At 39.0% G+C, this 11794-nt stretch overlaps 1 protein-coding gene across 1 annotated transcript in view; it reads right to left on the reverse strand.

Annotated features, from left to right (window-relative positions):
- Window positions 1–6743: 6743 nt before the first annotated feature.
- The window catches only part of WASF1 (WAS protein family member 1), a 56855-nt gene continuing 51804 nt past the window's right edge, over window positions 6744–11794 (reverse strand). The window contains exons 6-8 of the mRNA XM_019537893.1: window positions 10430–10609; window positions 8646–9283; window positions 6744–7644 (exon numbers count right to left, since the gene is read on the reverse strand). Coding sequence (XP_019393438.1) covers window positions 7487–7644; window positions 8646–9283; window positions 10430–10609 — 976 coding nt within the window. The 3' untranslated portion in view covers window positions 6744–7486. The remainder of the gene's footprint in view (window positions 7645–8645; window positions 9284–10429; window positions 10610–11794) is intronic.

The following is an 11794-nucleotide window of genomic DNA, read 5'->3' on the forward strand; positions in this document are numbered from 1 at the left end:
GGAGGGGGCGGAGGGAGGGAGGAGAGTGGTATGCCTTTCCTTTGTGAAATTAAATGTTACATGGCATAGTTGTGCATATATAATATATATGTATGATATCAACATACATCATGGTACGCTATATGCTATAATGTGATATGATATATGTGTTATATATTAGATTACTCTAGGAAAGGCAGTAAAACATTTTAAAAAAATATTTAGGGCAATTGTCTGAAGCCAGGCATAAAGGAGCAAAGTCAAGTCTTGACCTACCTGGTTTATTCTGTCAGCATGATTCTTAATTATAGAAGTTTTCCGCAGCATGCACGGGGTTGAATGGTCACACCAATAAGGAAATAAACTGAAGTACAAGTGAGCATTAATATTTTTTTTAATTAACCACATAATAAATTGGAGTCAGCTTGGTTGGTCAACATAGTTATAAGGCTGATTCATGTTGAATATCTGCCCCTCTCAGGAGCCCAAGAGTTCAACCTTAACAGAGCTGAGGGATCCTAAGTGCATAATTTCACTGACCAAGAGACGCATCAAATTGCAGAATACCTTGAGAAAGAGCTGATTCTAGTTTGGTAGGTCTGAGATTTAAGAACCAGAGATAGGAATGCTTAACAAAAGGTGGTTTGACAGACTCAGAAGCCATCAAAACATTTGCATATTGTTTGGGTATGCAGTTCATTGAACTACTGTGGCATTTTTTGACTATCAGGGAGAAATTTTACGTCAAGGACAATCTTGATTTGAATCCTACATGTCACTAATTTAGCTTGGCTACATTGTTAAAGACGGCAATTTGTATTGCATTACTCTGGAACTATTTGTTTCTGGAATTTGCAAGTGCTGAGCTGTTGTATTTATTCTCAGTACTCCCCCTTGAGATGGCTCTCTCAAAAGTGACTGACAGAAGTGATGCGACAATTTGCACTTACTGTCTCTCTACATGATGAAATGAATTCTCCAGACTGCTCAGGCCATAATACAACTCTTATACTTAAACATGCTGATACCAGAGATGGAGAAACTGTTCTCCCCTCTTGGGCAGTACAGTTGCAACATGAAGTTTTAATGGGGATGCACAGATGTAACAGAGTTGAACTTAGTGAGCAGCTCTTGCCAGGAGACTAGGAGTAGCCGCTCCACTGGTCTTTAGCACTGGAGGACGACTTCAGATAACTACAGGGGAAACTTGCTTTTGCCACTAAAGCAAGCTCATGATGGCTGAATATGGAAGTAGGTCTACTAAGTAAGAGACTGCTATGGACTCGATGATCTCCTGAGGTCCCTTCCAGCCCTAATGTCTATGAAATCTATGAAATTTGGGGATAGTCCCTTTCAAAGGGGATGGAAGGGGAAGAGAGCAAGAGAAGAATTATCTGTTTGTATTATGGGAGCATCTGAAGGCACTGATCCAGATCCAATGCCTACTGTGAGCCATACCACACCAGAGATACAGTAAGCACTGCAAGGCAAGGAGTATCTAAATGGACAAAGCTATGAATGGGATGGGGAATGCCACAAAAATGTAATTCAAAGGTCATTCATGACTTAAACCAAGGTCATGCAAAACATCATGGCATGACCAGGAATAGAAGTTAGGTCTTCCAGCTCCATCTCAGGGCTCTGTAAACCAGACTAAGATGTTGTGTAGCAGACAAGTGGGGGGCTCTTTGGTGAAACCACAAAAAAGGAGAGTTTCATTTCATAGTGGAACATCAGCACAAAAATGGAATGTGATTTTGAATGGTATCTCCTCATTGTAAGACTGTCAGCTTGTTCCTCTGACTACTGAACAATGCCGAATATGCCCCTACATTTCACTTTTCATGTAAAAGCTCATGCATGTCAAGAATTCACATAGCACAGCTGAAGGCTGAGACTGTAAACCCATCTTATGCAGAATAAGGGAGTCATTCATATGCCTGCTTAATGTACTTGCTATCTGGGATGCATAGAACTTGAGGGGATTAATGCACTGAAATATTTACATTTTTTTTTTTAGCAATCTTTATACTATTTATAAGGAAAAATAATTCATAAGATACTTCTTACACCCTAAGAAAAATATACATAAGATTTGGTTGGGTGGAAAAGGGAAATAAGCATATTTATAGAGGAGACAGTAAGAACCTTGCACCTGTAAATAAAGAAATGAAAGGAGGAGGAAAATGTATACATATCTTGGACAAGAGATTTGAAATATTTGCTGAAATCAATACCCAGTTGGATTAAACAGTCTTGCTAACAAGAGGTAGTTGGAGCATCTGGCCAGAAATTAATGTGAGAAAAACATTTTGAAGAAATAGGGTAGCTGTAATTTTTCTTTTAGGGCTGATAATCATTCTCCTTTCAAAGCACTCTTGCTCGTTCAGGAATGCAATAGAGATTACTAATGCAGCAAAACCGATTCTGCAGCCAAATCAGTTAGAACAGAGTAAACAAATCCATTCTCAGTACAGCTAGAAAGAAAAAAAACAGACTGTGTATTTGAGTTCAATCCAAAACCCATTAAAATCAATGAAAATCTTTCTAATGCAGAAGGGGTGTTGGATCAGACACCATGGCCCAGGTCCTCAGAGGTCAAACTCTTTAGCTGCTCTGCTGTTGAGATGCTTTAGAAAGGTGTCCATAGAATCCAGATGACTAGAAAGTTATCTATACTAACCAAGAGTGAAATGCAGTGGAGAAAAACAGCACACAGGTGCCTAAGTATTCATCTGGCCAAAGATGGGCACCCATCTTAGCTCCCAAGTTCAATGTTTAGACATGTCTGCAAAAAAGAGCCCAAGAGAAAGTATAGCTTGCTTCAGACTACCCAAGAACCTAGTGGTTAGATTATAAACTTCAAACTAAATGGACCTGGGTTCAAATCTCTCCTCTGGTTAAGACCAGGCACCTACACACATTGCCTGTAAGTATGCAGTCCACCTGGTCATTTGGTATGCTGCTGCATCTGTCTTGTTAGTACTGTTCTACTCTGTAGAAATTAATATTTGTTAGAGCAGGGAATTGAAACTCAGCCTCTCCTATGCGAAGTGTGTGCCCTAACTGCTAGGACAGAGGGAGTTTTTTCACTTTCTCAATGTTTAATTCTGTATACAACATGGAAACATTGCAACAGGAAAGACTGATGTATTCATCCTAGAATAGCTAATAGCCCAGTGGTTAACAAACTCCACTAGAATGTGGTAGCCTAATAACAGCAGCTATTCTAGGGTGGTATTTGGACTCACGAATATCTCAGGGTATTGGCAAGATGGACAAGAAACCTGCTCCAAGATCTGTGGGCTTCAGAATGAGTCAGGGCTCTAAGTTACGATGGCAACATCAATTCTTGGGTAGCTTTACATTTGCCTACAGTAAAAACGTAAGCCCCTACAGTGGGGTGGGAGGGGGTCAACCTTTTGGGCAGGCATGCCAGAAATTAGCCCTGCACCCTCCCTAACTGCCAACCCAATCCCTTTCTCTTATTCAAGCAGTACTTCTTGCACTACCTACCACTGTGCTGCCAGCCCCCTCCAGTCTGCTGCATGTCACACAGGCTGCCTGTGACATTTGTGGCACCTGTCCACTGCAGGTTGGCCACCCCGACCTAGGGAATTTACACATTTTCAGGATTGAACACCAGGTTTGAGGATGTTACTGACAGTTATATAGTGGACTTAGGTGCCTGCGTACCTTTTGATATCTAAGCACAGATACTCTTGTTTCATATTCGACAGAAAACCTTGTATGAGTTTCCCAAAACTTTTCAGAACATGTAGACTTGGATATGGAGAAGAGGTTTTTTTTTTTTTAAACTTACTAAAGATTTTTCTAAAGTATAATGTTACCCTATTTTTGATCATACTCTGTAAGTTTGGGTTAATGCCCTGGTTGTCTAATGATAACCTACCTTTAACTATTGGGTTATTTTGTCATTCTTAGTGGAAAAACATTCAACACTAACTGTAAAACCATGGTCTCCAACTCTTACCCTCCTTTTTCATTTTTCTACCTCCCCCCCCAATACTTCCTTAGCTCTCCTCTTTACATCTACCTATTGTTTATTGCTTTGTCTACTAAAGTTGCTCTACTTCTTTATCTTTTAATTAAAAAAAAAATCTCTCTTGACCACTTTTCCTTTGTCTCTTGTTCCTTTGATCTGTTTCTGCCTTCTTCTCTTTTGACTTTTTCCTTTTATAATTTTGAGTGTTTTAATTCCTTTCTCTTGCATCCTTCCAATATGGAAGAAATATCAGTTTATAGTTCAGCAGCAAGGTACTGGCCCTCTGAAGTCCAACAAAGGCTTCTTTTACTGGATATTGCAACCATAAATTGACACATTCTTTTCCATCACAGAAGCTGTGTGGTCTTTGTTTTTAACAAACTGCTGTAAATGTACTGGGGTAAACAGCAGCATCCAGAAACAGTTCAGTATAGAAAATCAGCTTTGTACCTTACAATGCAAAACAAGCAATCAGCTATTATGTATCTAATCACTAGCATAAACAGCTGATCAGTGCTTCAAACAGAATTATAAAAAAAATGAGGCAGCTAGAAACAGCAATAATGAAAAGAGAAATTGGTAAGATTAAAAATACTTGTGTATGAGTAGATACATGAATGCAAAGTTTTAAATTCAATAATCACCTCTAATTGTTAGGGAGAAATTAATGTTGCAGATATTTGCAGCCTAGTTGCCATGGTAGAGAACTATAGTTATGGCAGAAAGCCAGGTATACTATCTTAGAAATCTTAGCTGAATTTAACTCTTGACTTTATTCAGTCAAGGTTCATTACTTGGCGTGATTGCATCAAGTTAAATTAATACTTAGATTGCCTTAGGCGCCAGTTTGGAAGTAATAGTATTAATCACTAGGACATTGTGGCAGGTGGATAATGGATGCTGGACCTGGGGGAATAGAAAAAACCTTGCTTGACCAATCTCATTTCATATCTCCGGTCACACAAAGCCTTGCCAGAGTCCAGCCTTGCTTCTCAGGTAACCACTCCAGGGAAATCAGGATTTTTGCTTCTCAGAAATCATTGAAATCTCCTGTTTTTAAAGCTCAAGAACATCTGAGACGGGACTATGTGTCATTCTTTCACCAGAGAACAGTTTTCAGGCTCATTGTGCAAACTGTTAAGGTTCTTCTCTCTCTTGGCCAGACTTGTCATATAAATCTGATGCATAGCAGTTCTTGCCTCCGGAACTTACTTTAATTTTCCCTACTGACTTCTTTAAAGCCTAACTATGTGGGTTTTTTAACCTAGAGTCTGTAGTTGAAACTCATCCCTGAAACAGTGTTCCACGGGTGCTGTCAGACAGCTCTGTGGAGTTATTTTATACAAATAAAAGTGGGGGAGGAAGGGAGGGCATCTCATCATGTTAATCAGAGTAAATTGGTTGGCATTGCAGAAACCTTTTCAGCGTTGAGACCCAAGTCTTTTATCCCTAGCAATATAATTCATTTACTGTTGTTTTTGCGCTGAATTGGCTATTCTGTAGAGAAACTTGGTGCTGAGAGATGTTGAAAATAGATGTGGACCTTTTGGGACTCAAGATGCCATCTTCTGTTTCACAGGTGACTGCTGAGGATGTATAATCATTGTGTTGTGTTTTGTCCATCTGACAATATGCTGTTTCATGCACTACAAATGCCAGTATCCCCCCAAAACTCTCCTGCTGTCAAATCCAGTATGTCCAGCACTTCTAGATAGAGATAAGTCCCTACTGTCCTGTAATACATAGAATACAGCAGCTCTATATCCATTTGAATCATTGACATTTTTTATAATGCCAAGAATGCAAGCAGCGCATACAGGACTGGTCTCATCTCCAGAATATCTGCATGAATTTTAGCTTCTCCAGGACTTTCAGGGGTCCTGTACACAAACACAGAGGCTGCTCCAATGCGCTGCAATTCCAGCAGGTTTCATTAATTACTGCACTTCAGCAGCCTCCTGCATCTTGTGCATAAGTATCTCTGTGCATTAAAATGGAGGTGGGGGCACGTGAACTAAAGCTCATCAATACTGTATTGTATTAACAAGAGTGTCACTTGCAAATCAAGAGAAGCAATTCTTCCACTCTACTCAGTACTGGTGAGGCCTCACTTGTAATAACATGTCATTTTAGGCCCGATACTTCAAGAAGGATGTGGACAGTTTGGAAAGAGTCCAGTGCAGAGCAGCAAAACTGGTTAGGGGCCTGGGAAGCAAGACATATGAGGAAAGGCTGAAAGAACTAGGGTTATTTAGTCTGGAGAAGAGAAGACTGAGGAGGGATTTGATAACAGTCTTCAAATACTTGAAGGGTAATTATACAGAGGCTAGAGATGGGCTTTTCTCTGTGGCAGTATGGGACAAGGACTAGGAGCAATGGACTCAAATTGCAGCAGAGAAAATTAGGGTTGGAGGTGTAGAGAAACTTTCTAACTGTGAGGATGGTCAAGCATTCAAACATGCTACCTAGAAAACCTAGAATCTCCATCCTTAAAAGTTTTCAAGAGCAGGTTAAACAGACATTTGGCTAGGACAGTTTATTGAGGGATGATCCTGCTTTGAGCAGGGAGCTGGATTATATGAACCTGTGAAGTCTCTACTAGCCCTACTTTTCTATGATTCAGTATGCAAAGCTAGCATAGCACATCTCAGTCTGACTGCCTCATGCCACGTAGGTTTACTGGAGGCACTTCTGAAAAATCTTACCTTTATACTCCCAACAGAAAAAAAGGGACTTTACTGAAAGAGCAACAACCAAGAACACTTAAAATGAACCATTTATTAAATCAAACTGTTATTCGTAACAGTTACATAAGTTACACAGCATGTTTAAGTCAGAAGATTTCACAAGGAAAAAAATTTTAAACTCTTATGCAGGCAAAATAGTACCACACAATATGTACCTGGGAGGGAAACCTCTAAACATTCAAATAAGGCATAATTATTTTAAAACAACAATAAAACAATAATAAAATCCCCAAAGATCCTTTCTTCTTTCCTGTGTTCAGTGCTGCTAACCATATGTACCTTCTTAGTGTACAGATGCCATTGAGGCAGTGATATCTTGATAACTAGATTTAATGTTTTTAAAAACATTATCAAAAATGAAATAAGGCTCATTAGTACATACAGCTGCCCTTGGAATTTCAATCTCAGTTGCCTTCATTAACTTAAAATTCACAAAGTGCACAGTTAAGATATGCCAAAAAATTGAAACTGCTACTCTACCAACAGCTGCCCATGCTTAATACTTAGTGGTCTACTGGAACAAAATGTGTTCTTCCAAAAAAAGAGGTGTAAGAAAAGCCACTGTAAAACATTTAGTCTCAAAGATGCACTAGGAGTGTTCTTGTAAACTGAAAAGTAGAAAAACATGGATTATTTATGTAGTGTAAAGAAAAAATACAAAAAACACTAGAAATGACCATCAAACGTTTTCAAGGAACAAGCACCACAATGGACAGTAGCATTCGGCTTTGTAGTGTATACCGAAGTATTCATGTTACTCCAACCAATCCACTTCATCAAACTCTGAATCATCTTCTGAATCACTGTATTCCACAGCAATACGACGAGATAATATAGTGGCAACATCGTTCTCAATGCGCTCATGTTTAGCTTCTTGCTCCCGCTGCTCTTCAACTTTGCGTAGCTGAATACCTAAAGTGTATTAAGTCACAAATGTATTATTTAGTTTTTCTCATCTAGTTGCATTCGATTTGCACACTTCCGTTCTCAAATGCACTATAAACAAAAACAAACTAAGACTGAGAGCACTACCTGTCGGATAGGTATATTTTACTTATTTCAAGACAGGATTTGTCATACCAGCTCAGATCTAACATCCATATAATACATCCTGTCTCTAACAGTATCAGATGCTTTAAAAAACCCATTTAATTCTGCCATACAAGAATGGTGTGATTTTGATGAAAGAATTTTAGTGCTTGTCATTAAAAAAGGTAAATTTGATTTTTAAATACATGTTTCCTACTTACTTCCCCCCTGGGTTTTATATACATGGCAGACCTGAGATTGGTTGAGCTCTTTAACTTTTCATTTCTGTACTTCAATGGTTTGGGAATCCTTGCGGGATCAGGACTGTTCCCCTACTTGCATTGGACAGCTCAAGGTAAGGCCTTTGCTGCTTTAAGCCTTTTTAAAATCATTGTTAAATGTTAAGCTTACAATGTTATTTTATTGCAGTGCATTGCAGTAACATGCGAGAGAGAAGCTTACATAAAACCAGTATCAAAATTCATACACCAATCAATCCATTCTGCTCTTATCTAATTGTATCTGAAAAATATTCCCAACATTTTTGCTTTTCACATAATTTGGTGGAAAGGTATCAAAACTAGGTAAGTTCACATAATGTAAAAATGAAGAGAAATTACCAGAGATCAGCTATAAGCATATATATATATTCTTAAAATAACTTTTTATAAAGAACCACTTTTCTAACTTACACGCCTGGTAAGCACAATTATGAGCTGGAAAATATTTGTTGCCAATCTGCATATCATACAGAATACACAGCAACCTCAGTTTCAAGATTTCCCTTCAGAAATCATTTTTCATGTACCGTCTGTTAAGCTTACATTAGCTTTACTAAATATCCAAGGCCATAATCTATTTTTCTTTTAATGGCCAAACATTACCTTTTCGTATTGCTTCCAGCAGAACGCTTCTAGCATCGCTGATAACAGGGAGGGTTGATGGGTGGCGCTTAGGTTCAGGAGCAGGAATTACTTGGGATGGTGGAGATGGAGGCATTAGTGGGGCATGGGAGCCAGGGACAATGGTTGTGGGCTGAGGGTGCAGAACAGGGGGTGGGTGAGAGAGAGCTGCAACTGTGACAGGTGATGAGGGCCGAATGCCAGGGGGAGGTAATGGAGGGGGTGGTGGAGGTGGAGGCAGTCCTTGCACTTCACCCTGAGGAATTGGATGAACAGGTACAGCTTCACATACTTGGGCAGCTCTGGTGACTGGTGGAGAGGGTTGTGCTAGAGGAGGTGCAACTGGAGGAGGAGCTGGATGAAGGACTCCAGGAGCAATCTGGAGAGGAGCTGGTGGAGGTGGCACTGCTGGGGCTTGCAAAGCAGCTGTGGGGGGTGGTGGTGGTGGCGGCGGCACAGGTGGGGGAGGGGTGGAAGTCATTGCAGCTCTTAATGAAGAAGTTGACAAAGCAGATGGAAGAGGGGGGGGAGGAGGAGGCGGGGGAGTGGGGCTCACAAATACTGGTGTTCTGCCTGTTGCTGGTGACTGAGGACGGTTTTCTATCAAACTTGTGGTGGAGCTGAAATACATAACAGGAGTACAAGTTATTAAAGCCAAAAAGTGAAAAAAGCATGCAAAAATAGAGACTTATTTCTGTGTAAGCGTAGTTAATATCAGTACTTAGGATTATACAAAATTTTATGCACTGACTGTGACAAGTTCAAGACCCTTATAGTTATATAAAACCATATTACCCATCTAAACAGTCAGTCTAGTACTTACTGCCATATGTGAAACATACATCAACTTTGTGCCTGCATGTGTCAGACTAATAATGGAGTTTTTCTTATTTTAAACCTTCATTTTTGCCTCAGTTTTCATACTCAGTGTGAGATTTCCCTACACCAAAATGTAAATCCAGAATATTTATTCAATGTATAGAACAAAATGTTAGTTTTGACCAACTGCCTTTGTCTAAAGGGTTGGATTCTGTTTTTTGTTTTTTTACAGAATGAATAATAAAAGCTAATGTTGAGAATGATATGGATTTATGGTCCCCTGGTACAATGTCATTGATGTGCATTTTACAGAGGGCAATAACTACATAGTGACAGTCCTGTTTAGTGCAGTAAGCTTTTCAATCCTAATGATGAGACAACTGTTATTTTTTAAAGGTTTTGAGAGGAATTAATCAGACAATACACCCAAGTAGGCAAATTTAACAATCAATTAACACAAGAAAAAATGAACCATGTAAGAGAGATATTTCAGTTCATGTTGCACAAAATAAATATATTCTCTTGTATAGCAACTAACCTATTTTGCTGCTGTAACAATACTATTGGATATACTCTCTTGTATTCTAGATAAAAAAGGATCTTTGTAAAAAATTAATCCAGAAAGTCTGACTCTGACCTGAAGTTAAAGGAAAAATATTGTCACAGTGCATGATTTAGATGGCCAAAAATTCCACCTGGCGTTTAGACGCCATAAAGCAGCAGAAAAACAAACTAAAAGAGAAACAGCAGCTGTGTAATTTAACAAAAATGACATCTATTTTTGTGTTTTGCTCTCTAAATTCCCTCTTTTTTCCTCCAAACAGGCTGAAACCAAGTATAATAATAATTCTCCAAAGCAAAGTCCTGAGACCTGTACCTTTTTGGAGGAGCAGATCCATTTATTGTGATGACGTTACTGCCTAAACTGTTGCTCGAAACTTTCTTACCTAACACAAGGGGGTACAGGTTTCACATCTCCTGCTCCATGCATTGGTGGAGGTGGAGGTGGCTCATGTGGTCTGACTAATACACGCTCCTCAGCTCTGTTCAGTAGTTCAGACATCTGACTATAGGGTAATGCAGAAAGAGAATAGGTTCCCTCCATATGTTCCACATACGCTTGAGGTCTGAAAAAAAAATATGCATTTTTTCCATTAAAAATGTTCTGATTATCAGACATAAGCATTAGTAGGAATAAACTGTCCATTACTAAACTCACCAAATATTCTGTACTACAGTTTGATCTCTGAATTAAAATTTCCTTTGCACAAGAGATGCCAACTGACCCAGGGTTTCAGTTCTTTTCTTTGTTTTCCTGTTCCGTCCTACTGCTTTTAGCTACTCAAAGATTAAACAGTTTTTGATTGATAAGCCAGATCACATACATGTTTTAGAAATCATTAACGTTTATGTTGGTTTAACTCAGTTAAGCCTAAATAATTAGGTAATTAGAAACTACAGCACAGTAAGTAACAGCTACATGCTGGTAGTGGTTTGTGTTTTGCAAGCGTTGCATATTTTCCCAAATTTTAAAGAATTCCTAATTTAATAGCTTTACAAAAACTCTAACAAGAGATCAGTGTTTTTAAACATCCTATGGACACACTATTTTCAATTATTTTAAGTGATTAATTAGAGTGCTGCAAATGGGTATACTTCAAATTCAAAAACAAGGCAGTCTAAAGCTTACTATACTACAGCAGAAGTAAAACAAAGGTACCTATAATGTTTAAGCTACTTTAGTGTGCTATTGATGTTAACTCCTGGTACAATCTCTGATGGACCTAATTCAACACCAATTAAAATGTAATTAATAATATTTTTAAAGTAATGAAATTGAATTAAAGTATGAGTAAAGATCTAGGTCCCTTTAATAGAGAAAAAGTGTTTGCAGAACACTTTTTGGCTTCATCTTCCAGGGCTGTTTTAGCTTTCTGTAGCATCTATGCATATTATAACCAGTTTGTTCAGACTTCTTGTTCTAGGTTTCTGCAGCATCTAGTAAAGAGGGGTCCTGGTCTGTGACTAGGCTCTCTGGCACCATGATGATGATAGCCACTGTTGATATGTAGAGGGTAGCAAAGGGGACAGCAAGGGGGCGCCTACTTTAGGTGCAGATTTAGGCTGCATACATGCATTCAAGGCATCCAGTCAACTCTCCCGGGTTTATTTTTCTGAGAAAAATTGACCTTGTACAGGCATTCACAGAACCATAGAATCATAGAAGAAGGGTCGGAAGGGACCTTGTAGATCTTCAAGTCTGACCCCCCGCCTGGGTGGGAGAAAAACTGGACTCAAATGAGTCCAGCCAG

This window comes from Crocodylus porosus, unplaced genomic scaffold (assembly GCF_001723895.1).
Source record: "Crocodylus porosus isolate Cpor-Errol unplaced genomic scaffold, CroPor_comp1, whole genome shotgun sequence".
Classification (NCBI taxonomy): Eukaryota; Metazoa; Chordata; order Crocodylia; family Crocodylidae; genus Crocodylus; species Crocodylus porosus.